Here is an 18,050-nt window from a genome sequence, read left to right on the forward strand (position 1 = left end):
TTCGTTCCTGCGTCATTATTCGGATTTGATCAATTACATCAAGTACGTTGTTACATTAGACAGTAATCAGTTTCGTTTCCAGAAGTTTCCAAATCCCGTTCAGGCAACCCATTTCGTACGCTATTCGATAGTAGATGCGAACGCGTTAAAGGTACAACGCCTTACTCGCTCGGTTAGGATCCTATTCATGGACTTTACTCGTAAAGAGGAGAACTACTAGCCGCGCTGACTCGACCGGATTAGAAATGGTAACTAAGCCGTTAAATTGCCAAACAAACGAGAGGAAAGGGTATGACTAAGGGTATGTCTCCGGAAGCTCTCTCATCGCAGTAACGATATGTCCGTCGAGATCATCATTTCAATACAAATTGATGTTCTATATAAACTTCCGAAAATCCTAATCTTCTTGGGCAAACGACGTGGATCAAATTACCGAACAATATATCAGGCATTACAACCCCTTTATTTCTCTTGCTAATTTTGTTATTTTTTTTTCATTATTCGTAGTCGAACGTAACTTTGCCCGGCTTTTCGGAACTCCGAGAAAATCAGTTAAAGCTTAAATCATCTACTTGGGAACACAGGTATTCGACGAGATCTTTGCTTTTATGGGTTGGATGGGTTGCATCGAACACAGAACGAACATAACCTGCCAGCGGGAATCCTTCTTCTTCCGTTATCGATATTTATAGAGGCATCTACATATTGCCAAACATATTGAGTCCTAGCAAATGGCCGCGGGCACGTGCGAAACTCCTGAATATTCAAGGAGGTAACGAAGCAAAGTTCGTTTGCGTTAGCATTGGCTCCAGGCACTGATACACCTTCGGGTCATCAAGCAGTGCCTTATTACCCGATTGCATATTGAGCAGCGCTCGAATTATCTTCGCTTGCGCCCTCACGTTCACGTGGTAGGATTATTCCTTGCGATTTTTGATCCGATTATAACTTGCTGACGACTATATCCGCAACGCGATATGCATAATAACATTCAAGACATATATGATAACTTAGAGAAGTGTCTAGCTTCAAATTCTCTTGCTTTGCTGATTTAACAGCTTTCTTTTTACAATTAATTTAGTTTAAAAAGTAAAAGTAACACAAATACGCGTCTATCTGTTTATTATTTTATATTTTATTTTATATATATATATATATTTAGACAATTTTAAAATAAGGAATAGGGGACGGGATCGATACTTAGAGCGAAAAAGTATAATTTTTGGCACACTTTACCGGATCAACTCGAGCAGAGAGCATAGTTAATTCGAAGAAACGAGCCGGCCTGAATTTAGCGTGCGCTGACGGGAAAAAAGGTCCGACAAGATAAGGAAGAATTAGTAATCGTGAAAAAGGCGAGCTCGTGCACTCGCTAGATCGTTCTCTTTCCCCTTTTTCTCTTAACGCTCGTTCGTTCTTTCTTCGTTATCTCTCGTATACGTCAAGACGATCTTGATATACTACCTAGAACGTTGCCAAACGTTACGTTCGTTACCGACAGCGTCTACGAGCCTTGTGCATGAGACGGAGTAATTATCGCGTGAAAGACGCCCTTCGAAAAGGGGTTGCTTTTCTATCTTTGTCTCCTTCTCTCCTAAGTTCATTCGTTTTTTCTTTCTTCCTTTATTTCTTTCTTTCTTTCTTTCTTTCTTTCGCCTCATCTCTGCAAGACATGTGGCATAATTTTTGCTCGGAATGGCGTGAGTGCACGCGTACATAATTTGAAGTTACGGTTAATGAGTACATGAGGGTCGTGACGCGGGCTTAACACGAACATGAAAAAAGGTACAATAAAGGAGGGAATAAAAAAAAAAGTAAAGGAAAAAGATAAAAACCCGTAGAAGAAGAAATTCGTTCTCTTTTCCAGGTTTCGAGTGCATTCTCCAAAACATTTATAACGCTCTGATAATTACGAGAAAAATGTTCTAAGAACTTTAAAGATGGTCGATACCTTAGTAGCATATTTATTTAAACAGCAAGCCTAAATATACTCCGTATTGTTAGAAAGTGGACAACAGTTAACAGATAGAAGCCCGACAGTCGAAACTTTCAGTTTTCAGTAGAGAATTCGAACTTACGGACTGTATTTCTATAAAAAAAAAAAAAACCATGAGAAATAGAAAAAGAACAAAGAAAAAGAGAAAGAAAGAAAATGAAGTGACGCGGGAAAGAGGAAAGTTTGAAAATAGTCGCGAGTCCTCGCGCGAAAAATATTGCCGGGCATCCATCTTGGACCCTCATCAAGTGAGGTCTCGGAGGGTCTCTTCCAGTCGTTACAGCCTGTCACGTTGGGTCACTCTAGGGTCAACGACACCCGGAGGAGCTCTCGTAGCTCGTCGCTCATTCACGGCCGAGTTATGGGGCTGCCTGCCGGCCACGCTGTTTTCGCAATTCACTTTTAATACGTCTCTGGGCGCCGTCATTATCGTCTGCCGCCGCGTGCAAATTGTCCGTGGCTGCTTTTCGTATGGGTATATAAACGTCCTGGACAATCGTGACCCTCATATGAAGCATTAAATATGGCCAGAACTGCATGCGCACCAAGCGAGATCTGCATCACGGAGACTGCCGTTGCTGCTGCTGCTGCTGCTGCTACTGCTGCTACTTGTTAATAATGCAAACTTACGAATCCTAGCTTCGTGTATCTTTATTATCCACCTTTTGAATTATAAATTATTCTTTCCTTTCTTACTACAATTATAATTACACGGTCTGAGATTAATTAATATAATATTTGGTACTCCCGATTAGAATAAATATTAATAATATGCTTTCAAAAAATAGAAATTTTTCAAACCGATAATATTTCGAATTGCACCGTAAGGTATTTCCGTAATTTTCCATCCAACGCGATCGTAAATAATCTCGTTGATGCGCGTGCAAAGCCATGAAAGTTTTATTTATATAATTAAGTAAGTAATCCTCCGGTAATCATCTCATAACTTAATTCCTTTGATAAAGCCTACCCTTTCCTTTTTGCTCGTAGATGAGGGTTGATATAAAATAAATAAAGGTACACAAAATATTGCTACTTCGTTATGAAGTAGCATAAGGATACTTTTGATTGAACTTGTTCTTCGCGTTGATCTCGAAAGATCAAGCAAATAGAACACCGGCCCTCCTACCAGTTATGAGATCTAACCTTTGACCATTCCTCTTTTCTTCTTCCACCAAACGAAAAAGTAATAACGTTCGACGAAAAAATATCCTTTTTCCTCTTTCTTCGTATTTTATTACTTCGTTTCGAGTTCTCTATTACGCTAACGATATAATATGCTATTCGAATACGAGATAAGTGAATCATTGCAATGGGTCTTTTTTGATTGAGCGTGGACACGGAATCAAACTAAAACGCAGCAGGTACTGAATACGTTGGAAAATCTAAACGAAAGATAGGAAAAAAGAGAAACAAACGTTATGAAAGATAATATCCGATTTTTCCTCATCATCAAATTCACAATCTCGCGCGTACGCTTTCAATGAAAAACAAAAGAAAACAAACAAAATGGAAACGCAATAGTGACTTCGTTTCTACGATCGTGAAGTATCAGCATTCCGATCGAGCTTACGAAAAGAACGTTTCGGATCAAGCACCCTCGCAGGTTCCTCCCCCTTCGTTTGTTCTCTCTTCGAGCCCGTTTCCACGCTTTTGAGCCAATGTGTTTTCGAACGAGATGCTCGCCACTCTCGTCCGCTTGTTCTCTCTCTCTCTCTCAGAAAGTGGACGAATCGATATATGGTGGGTAGCACAGCGCGCACTGCGCTATACGGAAAAGTGGATTTCGATAACCTAGTGACGCTCTATTGCATTTTTATTCAGTTTCACGGGCATTAAGCGGCAATCTGATTACGACGACGCGTCGCGGTGGATGGAACGGCAAAGTGATTCGGCTAGGGAAAAAAAGATGTCGAACAAGAGAGAATGGGAGAGAGAGAGATAGAGAGAGAGGGTTGGGTCCGAAAACATGGGGTTCAAACTAGTTTGACATTTCGTAAATTCCAGTCGTCATCGGTTCCTTGAATAAAAAAACAAACAAATATAAAAACACGGTAAAACGTCAATTGAAAACCATTTTTAACCCAACCTCGTATATACAAAATACATTTTTATGTATAGCAGAAATAAAAGAAAATGCGTATGATTGAACGCATTTAGGTAGAACTAAATCCAACAAATTCAATTTTCCTTTTTCCTCAATTATTTGATTCCTATCTAAACGCATTTGAATCCATGAATTCTATTAAGAAGGAACGTTCTTATTCTCTATTATATAGTTTTTGCAGTGATAAACGCGATGGTAAAATAAAGAGCACGAGCAAGTGGTCGTTAGATACCGATACGAGGTCGTAGACCGTGCGTGCGGGTGATGAGAAAAGAGACGAGTAGAAAAATAGTATGTGATAGAGCTGGAAAAAAGAAAGAAAGAAAAGAGAAAGAGAGAGAGAGAGAAAGAAAGAAAGTGTAGGATTGAAGAAGGGTCGCTGGTAGAGATAAAAAAAAGTCGAGGGATGAACAGAGATGCCCAAGCAGAGGCAAGAGGGGTAAATATTACATAAGATAGTGTCCCTCCCTTTTCTCTTTGGTTGTAGAACCCGAAGATATGTCCCTCTAAGTCGATATCAGTTGCCCTCGATATCTAGCTCTCTCTCTCTCCTTCTCCCACTATCTCCCTTCCGTACCCTTGAGCAAGCCAACGACGATACCACCCTGACAGCCTTCTTTCCCGAGGCCTAGTCCCACAGCTATCATCTTGCTCTCTCCTTCGTCCCTATATAAAGTAAGTGCCCGTAAGATATTTCATCTACCTTCGCGGGAAGACACATAAGCGGCACCCCTCTCTTTCTCTCTCTTTCCTAACCATTCTGCCCTAATTCCAACATCCTCGAATTAAGGGTACGAACGTGAGAGAGTTAGTATCACGTATAAGGAATTCCTCCTTCGAAGGAGTCCGATCCTAAAAGGGGTGCGCGCGGAAATTAATATCCGACATATTCGTTTGTTTGTTTGTTTGTTTGTTCCTTCTTTTGCTTTTTCTTTTCTTTCGATTCAACGGGAGAATTTGTGTTTCTAAAGAGTGCATATATTGCGAGTAAGTAGGTAGTGCAATAGCGTGGCAAAATAAGTAAGTAAGTGTACTTACTTTATCCTATAGATTTGAATGTCGTTGCCCTTCGAATATAGAAACGTAGTATAAAGGGAATGCAACCTTTGTAATGAAGACTATGCGTTATAGTCTAGCTCGCGGTCAATATTCCTTTTACCATGTTTCTTTCTTATTATTTTACAAGTTTTAGTTTTTGTATTTCAAGCGTAGATATTATCCTCTTTTATGTTAAAGTATAATAATTTGCTGGCGCGTCTTGACATATTTCTCGATATCGAGAATATATCATCGGACTTTATCGCACTTGTTTCTTTTTTAATAGGATAAAGTAAAGAAAAAAAAAGGAAGATAAAGAAAAAGAGAAAAACTGCAGCTGACCTCGGTTGTCGTAACGATACCCATATTTCGTTTTGTTCCTTTTTGCATTCAACGATCGTGAAGTTGAAATAAAAAATAATAATAAAAACATTATGACATTATAACCGCACGAATGAACACGAGTCTCGCGTTTTCCGTCCTAATGGATCTTACTATTCGGTTTAAACGCTCGACTAATCGCCCGTTTAACGTTCTGCCGAGATCACTGGGATAAGGAAAAATTAATCGACTATGGAATAAGAATGTTCAGCCTCTTAAAGAAAAATTGATCGTATTCAAATGAAACTAATTTAAAAGAATATATGTACGTTGTCCATTATCATAGATCATGGTCTAATCATGCAACACTTTAATAAAAGATTGCAAATGATAATTTCGTAGAATAGAATATTCATAAATTTATTTTCGCAACAAAGAATGATAGTCAAGGAAAAGAAAGGAAAAGGAAAGAAAAGAAATAATTTTTCACGTGACAATTAGCTTTTTTTCAAAGTCATAATTTGGGGCGGTGCATTCACTTCCGTCCGTCTGTTTGATACGAACTCCAGACGGATGAAAAGTATAAAGGTCTTGAACACCTGACCTCGGTTTCTTTCCATCCCCCTTTATCTTTTTATTTTTCCTTCTTTTTTACCGTTGGTGCGATAGCGGCGACGTAATCGCGAGAGAAGAAAACGGCAGACAGACAAACGTTCCTCGACGACGACGACGTAGGGAGAACTCTAGTTTCCTTTCTCTCTCTCTTTCTCGCTTTTTTGTGTGTTAACCCACGAATATACACGCAGGGGCAGAACCGGCCGCGTGCATAATGTATGAGTGACGCGAAAGCCCGTCATTTCAAGCCGCACAGCCGCTTTCCTTTTGTGACATCGATCTGGTGGTGTCTCAATAATTCAGTGCGGGAACGACGCAAGGCGTACAGTAGTAGCAGAACGACCACTGCTAACATCGACGGTACCACCACCACCACCACCACCACCACCATTGCCATCACCATCAACTTCCACCTCTATTTCCTATCCTTATCCCTTCCATTCTCCGTGTTTTCTTCTTCTTCTTCTTCTTCTTCATCGTCATTTTCCCCCTTTTTCTTCACCGATGCGATACACTGACCAACGATGCCAGCAGGAAACAACCTTTCCACTTTATTTTTCTTTCCATTTCTTTCCATCTCTTTACCAACCTACCATATACCTACGACACGAGCCAAGGAACGTTCGAACTTAACAACCCCACAAGCATCTTCGCCTCGGTTGATTCTCCTTCTCGCTTCAAAAGCAATGCTGCCAACCCTTCCTTCCTTCCTTCCTTCCTTCCAACGCATTTACAGAAGGACACGTACACACGTGCAATCGAATACACACTGACGAACACCTTCTCGCCATGGTCCGTCGGGCACGCGACCTCGACAATGCCACCCCTTCGTGTCCGGCTGTCACTGGCAAACGAATGACTATGGGGTAACGACAAATTAACGCCGAGAGTCTCTACCATCCAACGCTCTCTCTCTCTCTCCCTCTTTGTACAAACGGGGACACGTATTCAATTCTTAGTTACGCGAGAAGTTCATTATTTGCCCAAATGATTTTGCGCGACAAGACGTCATCTTCGTAAAAAAAATATAATAACTCTATTAATTCACATCGGATAAAACATTTTGTTAAGTTCACGGTGGTCGAGAGAGGGTACCTGATTTTTCCATGTATGTAATTGGCTGCGAGAGAGAAGGGAAACCTTGAGAAAAAATATATGCGTTACCATTATGTTCGAGCTAAACCCCCCGTTGCTAAAAATAGATTACAACCTGTTTTCTTTCTTCTTCATCTTCTTCTTCTTCTCCTTCTTCTTATTTTGTTTTTTATTTTCTCTTTTTTTTTCTTTTTTTTTTATTAATGCTGGATAAGGTGGAGTAAAAAATAAGGTTGCTTAGGCGCGCAACTAAACTTAAGAGGGATGTAAAAAGGTATTGTTGATAGCGCATTATACGATCGTCGTAATACGTGTTCGCGCTATTTGACGTCATTAAAACCTTCCGATCGATAATTGCGATTGCTCATCGCAAACTCCGGAACGTGGTAAACACAGGCTACGCCTTCTAATTTGACGGATACCTATGTTTTATCTACAATTTTCTTAACTGTGTCGAAGAGTGTGGACAAAGTGATATCGCGTGACGTTACCTTTATCCTACCTTCGATCGATATTATATCTATGTGTTCTCGCGAAAATAAGGGAAAAAGAGAATAATAGAAAACGTTTAAATATCCCCTGGGTAGTATTAAACTTCTCTCTCTTTCTCTCTCTTTCTTTCACGAACGCATAAGCCTTTACATTATTATGAAAAGTATCAGAGTGTTTGCTAGCGTATTATCGTATCGTCTAACAAAAAAATTACAGTTACCCGAACGTTCATTTTATGTAGTCAAAAAACGAAATAACGAGCGATTAATAATTGATTATACAGGATAATTTATTATTTAACACTTTATCGAATGACTAGCCGATTAATCAGATTTTTGGTAGCTCCCGATTATCGGCTGATATTCGAATAATATGCTCTTTGATTATTTTCTTTTTTGTTTGGAAGGAATTAATACTGACATAAAATATTTGATTTACAAATGTGTCGAACCTTCATTAACACGTTAGAGAATAAAACTACCGTTAATTTTAATTTTTTCTTAACAGTAAACTTAATAAAATGTTCAATCCATTAAACAACCTTGTATCGTATAATATATTTGACGAAATGTAGAAATGAGCATTTTTCATGATGATTATCCTTTGTTGTTGTCGTTGTCGCAATGTACATATACCGCTACGCATATATCCGAGGAGTGTTTTCGTTCCTTTTGTTTATAATATTTTGTTCCATTGAAAATGTCATGTGCTCAGTATTTCGACAACGGTCGAACTAAGAGGTTGATTTATCGACGGTAATGCTCTTTCGAACTTATAATATTATTTTTTGAATAGTTATTTTTATTTATCGAACAAAAAGTTACTTTCCCGTTCTCTCGCGAATGTGTATCGGTTGCAGTGAGTGAAAAAAAAAAAAAGAAAGAAGAAAAGAACGTGAAAAATCGTTTTCAATAGATATCACAATCAGTTCTCAGTTGGAATTACGAATACTTGGGAGTAGAAGCTAGAAATTTCCTATAATTGATGTAATCTCTTGATGATACATCGAGGAAAAACTACTTAACAAATATGGTAAGGTGCTTAAAGTTTTTTTACCTTCCTTCTACAAACTCTCTACTTCTATCTCTTTCTCATTCGTCAATTTATTTTTTTAATGGTTCTAAGTACAACGACGATTGACATCGGAGACGGATTGGTAATCGGGTTACAATTATCTTAGGATATTAGTTTTCATTCTACGCAATTACGTTCAATCGTAAATCGTTGGCAAACATTTCGTCTTTAAATCCTATTACGTGTAAGCGTTCGTATTGCAAGTTAGTCATCATTATCGTCGTCGTCGTCGTCGTCCAACAACTATGACTTTTATCATATCGAAACAGATTTCGAATAAAATTTAATATAAGAATCTATTGTCAGAAATTTAGTCATCGTACTTAACGAGGCAAACCGGTTCTAACTTTAAATGCACCTGGATTCGAAACATTTCCCCTTTCCGTTTTCCACGCAACGATACACCTCGAAATATAAAGTCAACTATACAGGATAATTCTTTTTTCCCCATTCCCCTCGAATACCACCACTTCGCCCACTTCCATTCGCAGAACGGAACGGAAGTAAAAAGAGAAAACGGAGGAAAAACAAAGTCAAACATTTCTGCTTTTTCGAATTCATTTGAAACCTTAATAAAGTAGATTTATTAATACGAAATGGAAAAATATATTATAATTAAAAAATATTATATTAAAAAAGCGTAGGTAGTTTCACCTATAATACTTTACGTACACCCTTATCGGTAGAATATAATCTGATAGAAATAAATAAAAAAGTTAAAAAAAGATGGTAAAGCAAAGAATAAACTTTTGTTTTCGCGATATTAAGAAAAAGTAGGAGAACCTTTCTTTTTTCTCTCTTTCTTTCTCTTTAACGGAGTAAATTAACGTTAAGAAAAATAAGCAAAGTAGTGGAAGGGAAAAGGGAAAGAAAATCGTTGGAAAACTCGAAGCGACGCGTTGCGAGATAAAGGTCAAGAGTCGTTTTAGCGAGAAGATAAACGAGTACACCGATCGAGAGGAGGTAAGCAAAAGTTTCGTAAAGACGATGGATAAAAATTGAAGCCAAGTAGAGAAGGTAAAACGAATAGAACGAGCAAGTAGGATAAGAGGAAAAGAGAGAGAGAGAGAGAGAAAGAGAGACTGTAGAGGGCGCTGAAGAGTCACAAAGTGAAGGGTCGATGAAGCAAGTAGGTAAGGGCAACGAGTTATGAAGGGTCGCTAATCGTGGACTCGGATACCGGGAAACCGGGCAAAAGGGGCCGCCGTGGGTCGAGGGTTCCGCTCTTCGTCTACCATAGTATCCACCTAGAACGTTATGTTTTTTTCTCTCTGTCTCTTTTTCGTTCTTGTACAGTTTATACTAAGTATGAATAACATCTCTTTCCTTATCACTCTAATTATTTCTTTCTCTTCCTGACATACGTATCTTCGATAATATCTTCCGTGATCTGATTTCGCTATATGTTTCGGAGAGCACTCTTTTAACTCGTATAATTTTTGTATCACCCTAGGCGGCAGTAAAAACTGGCTATCCTACCCCCCCTTTTTCCTGTATCTCCACATTACGAAGTAACTTTTATCTTGCTTTCATGCGCATTATGCATGCATAATATACGATATTGAGAAGGAGGATGAGTTTATGTATGTGCGCGCGTATACCAAGCCGGAACTTTCGAATTTCCGAGTAGATAAGACGACCGAATTCCCTCAAATTCATTATCGAGGGAGAGGAAAACAAAAGATATTCTCTATTGGAGAGAGATAAATATTCTTTTTATTTTGAACGATAGGTAGAAAATGGGACTCAGAGATAAAGATTATTTTTCCTTTAGCGTTTTATGCTTTGAAAATCGATTTCGATTGGCGGAAGAAATAATATTTCGACTCCAGCGTCGAGGTTCTTCGAAACAGAACGGCGGAAAAGGAGGAGAAAGAAGTAGTGGTGGGGAGGAAACGGGGTGGTGGTAGAATAGTGAGTTTAACTCTGGGAAGGAAGATGCAAAGCACGGAGAGTTTAATCGTCTTCTTCATCGTTCGGATTGAAGGGAGGAGAGGACTTGACGGAGGTCGAGTGGATGGGTGGTTGTGTTGTTGGTCGAGGATTCAACGTAATTTATGGGGGAATCGATCGACTGGCATCGAATTACATCAGCGTGACATAATCGCACGCGATCGTTTACGACACGTCGGAGCTGTCGCATTAATGCAACCGTCCGTCCGTTCGTTCGTTCGTTCGTTCGTTCGTTCGTTCGTTCGTTCGTTCGTCCGATAATACACAAACTTATCCATTTGTACACTTTTTACAAACTATTTCAGCCCTTATCTCGGTTATCCAGTCGGTTTCTATTCTCTTGTTTTAAAGTTCTTACACGCGACAACAATGGGAATGCAAAAGACGCCTGTGTTTGGTATCCTGGACAATCGACCGATCAAGTTTTGCATAAAATAAAAAGTAAGTCATTTTAGATACTAATCGTGTGCATCGAGTACTAGGACATTTTTCGAATTTCTTTTAAAAAGAAGTTCAGCGGCAAGCCGCGCGTCGTTGACAATTTCTAACTTCTAACGGCGGTAGCCTTCGGTTGGACGAAACAGAATAGTTTAGCATTTTCCTTTTTTCTTTCTCTTTTACTTTAAATTCGTACAGTGGTGCCCTAGAACTTTTCGTCTATTCTCGTGCGAAGAGATTGATCGTGTGATCCATAACGGGTCCATGGCGGGTCCCTCACTTTCCATATCGGCGTTCGAGTTTTCAAAGTCTTTTCCAGACTTCATCGTCCCAAGGAAAACTTCTCCCGAAGTCATCAAAAAGCAGCAACGCGGCCGTTGGAGTTTTCTTTAGGCAACTTTCACTCGGTCGTTCTCCATCACATCTCTCTCTAACTCTCTCACTCTCGTGTCTCCCTTTTCGAGCCTCCCTCAGCTCTCACCCCTTCATAGCTAAGTAAATACTTCGCCCTAGTGAACGAAGGGCACACCGAAACACGTTTCTGACTTTCCTCATCGTAGACTCGTCGATTCTCTCTCTTTACCCCTCATCCCTTTCCTTTTTTCGTCATGACAGCTTTCGTATCGATTTCCTCTCGGACCTCTCGAGGGCTCTCTATTCACCCTCCTCCTCCTCCTCCTCCTCATCCTCATCCGAATCGACAAGTTACGCAAGACGGATCGCTGGCTAGAGATCGCGCGAACTCCGCGTCACTTTTTCAACGAGGACGAGCTTAATCTGTATTCTTCTGGTGGATTTTTCGAACCGATGGCACGGGAAATAATTCGTTCGATTTCAAAAAATGAGCCAGCCCCGTTTAACACCCACCCGGCTCATTCTTTTCCTCTTCTCAACCGATTCACTTCATTTATCTATAGCTCGCGAATTTCCCGTAAGAGATGAATCCCGTCCCGTGCTGTGATTCGTTAAAGCCAGTACCAAGAATGAAAACGATCATTCGTCGTCCTTAACAGCCGCTTTAACCGGATCTCTCGGCATTTAGGCTAGGAATTGGTGCAGCAGGTCGAATCGTTTTATCCAAATCCACCATTATCGGAACTTTTGCCGCCTTGGCAAGAAGCTACTCGTGAAATCGACAATAACGAACAAAAAGAAGACGAAGAAGAAGAAGAGGAAGAAGAAGAGGAAGAGGAAGAACCGTTAATAGGTAAAAGGGAAAAAAAGAAAGGGAAGATGAGAGGATATCACCGAGAGGGTAAAGGTAAGGAGAGAGAGAGAGAGATTCGAGGGTGGCTTCGAGAGTCTTGGGAAGAAGAAGAGGTGAGTGGGAAGGAGGGGGAGAAAGAAATAGACAGATATGGAATCGAGCGTAACGTCGAAAGAGCCAGGAGCAATTTCCGGTGGCTTTTGTACGCCCTTTAAAAACGCGAACTGTTCGGAGGATGGCCAGAGAAAAAGAGAAGGAGCTAGAAAGAAAGAAATAATAGGAGGTAGGGGGTAGAAAGCGGATGGAGAGTTTTGCGAATGTTCCTACGAAAAGAGATCCTTTTGAACCAACAAATCCCCGAACGAAAGCAAGGAAGGATGACGAGAGGTTAACTGCTGGTTCATGTAAGTACGTTCCTTCTCTCCATTCTCCTGCTGCTTTACTTTTCCTTTTTCTTACTCTCTTTCCTTCTTTCGATCTCTCAAGCTTATACCCATCGCGCGCAGGGCTCGTGATTGAGCAAGATGCTCTGAATAATGCTCGTACTCTCTCGGTTCGCTTGTTTGGTTGGGACAGGAACGATTTTCAAGTATTTAAATCCCGTCGATTTCGAGTAGCAGCCTGTTTCGAGTTTACTCGTAAAAATCGAGTACTGCTCGGTATAGTTAAATAAAACAACCCTAATGAAACAGCTTGGCAAAAAAGAAAAGGAAAAAAAAGAATAGAAGGACGTTCAGCCTCGTAGAATTTAAAGCTTTAAAAGCTTACCACTTAAAGGATTAAACGTGTTGCGCATTGGTCACTGTTTATCTTTAAACTTACTACTACGAATTTCGAATCGGTCGAGTCTCTCTTGTCCAATCGCAATATCGAATCTCATCGAACGGGCCTTTTTTTTCTCTTTTAGGATAACAATGTAGATTTGTTTTTTGAGTAAGAAAAAAATGATTCGTGTCAAAGTCAAACGAGATCGCGTCTCCTCGAGGAGTAAACTTTTTTCCAAGCTATGATCACTACGTTTCTCTTTCCATTCTTCGGAAAATCTTCCCTAAAAGCTACGAATTCGCTCAAATACGCTTTCTCCCTCTATTTCTATCGTACTCCGTAGTCTTGGCTGAAGATCCCCGTAAATTCGAGCGATGCGAGGATGTTCAAGGCCACGCAGAAGACCCTTCTCGCCATAAATAAAATAACCTCCCTTCTCGCTTTCCGCAAGAAATCGACGAAGTCAACATCGCAGAAGAAGTAAGTATATCTCGGTGCTAACAGAGTTCTCGTTTTATCTCGCGTCGTTTTTTCCGTTACGTCTACTCGAAGGAAAGGTATTTTTAGATGCTTTCGCCAATATACGGCGAAAGGTGAGTCAGTCAGTCCTATGGTATCGTGCGAATAAATGAAACATACTCGATGATAAAAGAAAAAGTTTTGTACTCGTACAAAGCACACCGCATACAGTCTTGCCCGCATCACGGATATATTCTTTTCTCCATTCTTTTTCGTGGACCACGAGGCAGGCACGGCGCGAGGGTCTAGGAAAAAGTTTCGCGTTCCTTTGATTGGCCGAACGCTAGGGTGTTCTCTATCGATATCAGGGGAGAAACAGAAAGAGAGAGAAATGGACGGCGTCCTGTAGTGAAGGACGGAGAATCGGAAAGAGGGGTGGTAGGGAAAGGCGAGAGAGCGAGGGTCCGCAGCAACGAAGGGTGCGTGGGTTTTCTCGCAAAGGGTGCGTAGATCCAAAGAGGGGGACGTTCGTAGGGGATAAGAGGGAGACGCGCGCGAGGAGGAAGAACGGGAGGTGGGGGAGGAGAGAATATAGGAGAGAAGATGGGTGGGGGGGAGGGGACGAAGCAGCGGCAGTGAGGAGGGTGGGTAGTGGGGGATGAAAGGGAGAAAACTAGAGGGTGCGTGTAGGCCTGGGGAATCAGTCGCGGACGAGCTGCGTTCGGGGTTTTATCTATAGCTCTGTCCCCTCCGTCTTCTTTGCTCTCTCGCTCGGTTCTCTCCCGCTCGGTTTTACTCCCTTTCTCTCTCTCTCTCTCTCTCTCTCTCTCTCTCTCTCTCTCTTTCTCTCTTTCTCTCATCTCTCCTTCGTCGTACTTTCTTTTGCCCTTTTCGGTGCGCGCGCGTGCTCGCGCAGCCGGACACTGTGTTCAACAATTCCGAGAGAAGCTCGCTCCTAAGGGATACCAGGAGCAGGTTTCGCGCGTTAGTAAACAGAAGCGAGGAGTCACAAGAACAACGAGAAGAAGAAGAATAAAAAGGAACAAGACGAGAGGAGAATATAAAATCTTCGCATTTTATCGATGAGAAATTGTGCGACGATTACAACTCCGCTATTGCTACTACTTCTACTGTTACTATTATTGCTCCTCAACTACCAACAACGTGCAATATTTTTGTGAAGTCAGGAAATCCTGCGCTGCGTTTTTTTTCTCTCATTCTGTGAATTTATTATTTCGTCGAGCGACAAAGAGCGTCAGAGCGTCAGAGCGCGTCAGATTGTGATACAGTGCGTTTTACGCGCATCCCCGAAGCGTGCGAAATTTTTGTTCGCCCCTCCCTACTTCTACCACCACCTCCACCACCACCACCACCAGCACCACTACTACTAGTACTCGCGAGCCGGCCACGCGGGTCGGCAATACTGCGTTTTGTTTCATTTCAAAACTGGCACCAATGGTTCACATTTTGGAAGTGGTATCGTCGCGTCGGAACGACATGCAAATGGTGAGTGTCATAAAAACTCATCGTCACTACTTTTTTTTTTTCTCTTTTTCCCCTAACTCTTTCTACTTTTGGCGACAAATAGAGGACAGGTTTAATTAAAGTGACTCTCTCGTAACAAGATCGCGAGGATATTATCGATTCCACGCACGTGGCCACACAGAATTTACACTCGTCGCGAGTATTAGAGAATTTGTATTAAAATAAAAGTAATACTTTTCTTTTTCGTAAAAACTCGTCGCTTTGTATCGGTGTGCGATGTCTCGGTTGAATGGAAATTGGGGGAAACGATGCATACGATATTTTCGAAAGAAAGAAAGAAAGGATGGCAGGTAAAGTAACGTTGGCAATCCTGACAGGCGCACGTGAAAATGCATGCGATCACGACGACGGTGGTTTTACGAGCGGTGTTCAATTTCCGAGCGAAAACGGATCTTATCAAGAAGGAGGAGGAGAGGAACCCTTTTTCACGCGTTCGTATCGTAAAGTATCTTCTTCGTTTGCGTTTACGCGTGACTATTTCTGGTAACTCGTTCGCTTTCGTTCTCATTCGTTGAGCCAAACGTTACGTTATACCGCGACCATATGTTGTGTCTCTGACCGTTCTTTACGCGTAACGCTTACAATAACGTTTCCCAGTTCCCCGTGGTGCAACATATACAAATGTACTGCGTGCGTTAGGCGAAAAAGAGCGGAGAGACAGCATAGGGGTGAAACGCTACATGCAAACGTGCACACGCATGACGTACACGCCTCACTGCATTAAGAGCTACCCTGCGGACACGCGCCGTGCCGTTTAGAAGGAAGAAAAGCAGCTGCTCTACCGCAGCCAAGTGCTTCGGTTCGTTCGAAAGCACTTTGATCTATCGTATGGATATTTTAGAAATTACTTTTGTGTTCCATGCTAAGCCGTCATATAGAAGGGTATATCCTAACATTAATGCCTTTTTGCATGCTTCGTTTTTAAGATCAAAATCGTAGATACAAAAGGTACAGTCAATGTATACATTTGCATTCGTATAAAAAATGAACAGAGGAACATTAATAGTACATTGATATATCTCTTAAAACATTAATTATTTCTCGTAGATTTGTTGCAAGTCTCGTCCATTGAAAATAATATCCAATAATAATCGTTTATCCTATAATCGGTGTGTTTTTCATGAAAGTGCATAAAAAATAGTCATGTTTAAAGGATCAGCTTCACGGCTTCGGCTTAAAGGGGTTCGAGCTTGGGTTTGGGTTTGGGTTTGGCAATTCGGTTAACGCGGGTAGTCTTCCGACGCTGATATTTCAGGCACGACGTCCATTTATCCCTTTCCCTGTCGATTCGCGTCGGTTCCTTCGGCGCCAGCGCTGCCCGTTGTCGTATATTATACGCGCACATACGCGTGAGTGTTTGTATCGGAAACGTCGGACGTTGGAAGCGGACGGAGGAAGAGGAAGAGAAACGCCGGTGGTAGTCCCACCGGTACACATGACGCGTTCTCACGAGACGACAAGGATGCTGCTGCTGCTGCTGCTGATGCAGAGTCGTGCATCAATTAATTCAGCAGCACACGTGAATGTGCCGACGCATAGCGTCGTAGTAAATGCTCTCCATCGTTGCCATCGTCGACGCCACATGGAAACACCGTTTCCCAACTGTTCATCAATCTCAAATCTTATACCCGTTATCTATCTATCCCTTTCCCATCCTATCATCATCTCCTGCTAGGTATGCAAACCAACTGATAACATTCAACAAATCTCTTTCGATGATCTACGATCTTATCCTTTCCGTATTTTCTATTTAAACAATCAATATTAATATATTTTCTTTTAACATTAATATTATTTTTACAAACTCAATGATAGCGGGTATTGCTTAGAACAGTTGTTCAAGTTTTGTAGAAATCGCAAGAGAAAATCTTCAATTACCATGGAAATTCAAGATGTTCCCTCTCGACAGAACTTTTAATTAGGTAACTCGTGATATATTTAGGAGAAATGTAAGGCTACTTTCTTAGTTTCCAAAGAAATAACAGCTTCTGTTGTTCTATCTTATAGAATCGTCGTGGCATAGTGATGAATTGAAAATATAGTATGCGTTGCTTATTGTAGAGAGCCGGCAGACTCCTCCCCCTTTTACTAGACGACTGATTCAACAGCATAACGTGGACGAGCGCACGTTATCGACCCGAACCCTCGTGCATGTTAATTCCCATCACGAATTTAAACACTGCTGAGAGCAGATTTAAATGAAAACCTTCGCAGTTTCGCAAATTCGACTGGACATTATTAAAAGTGCAATTTTATTATCTTCGCAAATTGAAAAAGGGGAAGGAAGGAAGGATGGTACGAGGGAACGGTGGTCGGGGAGGGATCGGGGAGATTATTGGGGTAAGCAGAAATTGGGAAAAGTATCTTATTAAGTGGCTCCAAGTAGCGGAAAATGTTATCGAGCGAATGTATCGTTGCCCTTAAATTAACTCTCGACTTTTATGAAAGCTAAAATTATATCTTTCATTTGACGCATTATACTTTTCATCTCCTCCTCGTAATTCTTGCCTATTTTTGTGCGTCGAATAAACAAAGAGACCGTTACCCGTTCAATTAATCGATCCGTCAATTGTAACGCGTAATCTTTTTATCTATAAAGGTTTGTTACTCGCGAAAGCATTAGTAATAACCAGGCATCGAAATGTGTTGAACATAGGTACTAGTAGATACGTGACGAAAAAAACCGCATCAAAGAGCTTCGCGTAAACCGTCGCGACAATTGCGTCAACCCAACCGATTTTCCGAGGTCTGTACAAACGTGCATACATGAAAACGAGCACCGAAGCAACGCGAATTCGAAACACAGAGAGAAAGAGAAAGAATTGGATAACATTTGACATTTAATGCGCAGCGAGGCATTGGCTTAGATTACAATCGGTAAACGTCGATTGGCTCAGCGAGGGTGCAAAAGCTCACTCAACTCAAATGCTCTTTGGGAAGAGTAT

At 41.1% G+C, this 18,050-nt stretch overlaps 1 protein-coding gene across 12 annotated transcripts in view; it reads left to right on the plus strand.

Moving 5' to 3' along the window:
- The window catches only part of LOC122514038 (CUGBP Elav-like family member 4), a 486,258-nt gene that overhangs the window by 401,687 nt on the left and 66,521 nt on the right, over positions 1-18,050 (plus strand). For 3 of the 12 annotated variants that reach the window (XM_043630649.1, XM_043630653.1, XM_043630658.1), the window contains exon 1: positions 14,251-15,066. The exons of 5 other annotated variants lie outside the window; for them this stretch is intronic. In XM_043630649.1, the coding sequence (XP_043486584.1) occupies positions 15,016-15,066 (51 nt within the window). In that variant the 5' untranslated portion in view covers positions 14,251-15,015. Of the gene's footprint in view, positions 1-14,250; positions 15,067-18,050 lie in introns of those variants that run through there. 4 more of the 12 variants (XM_043630646.1, XM_043630650.1, XM_043630647.1 and 1 more) reach the window with 3 other exon arrangements.

This window comes from Polistes fuscatus, unplaced genomic scaffold, assembly GCF_010416935.1.
Source record: "Polistes fuscatus isolate 324 unplaced genomic scaffold, CU_Pfus_HIC Scaffold13, whole genome shotgun sequence".
Taxonomy (NCBI): Eukaryota; Metazoa; Arthropoda; class Insecta; order Hymenoptera; family Vespidae; genus Polistes; species Polistes fuscatus.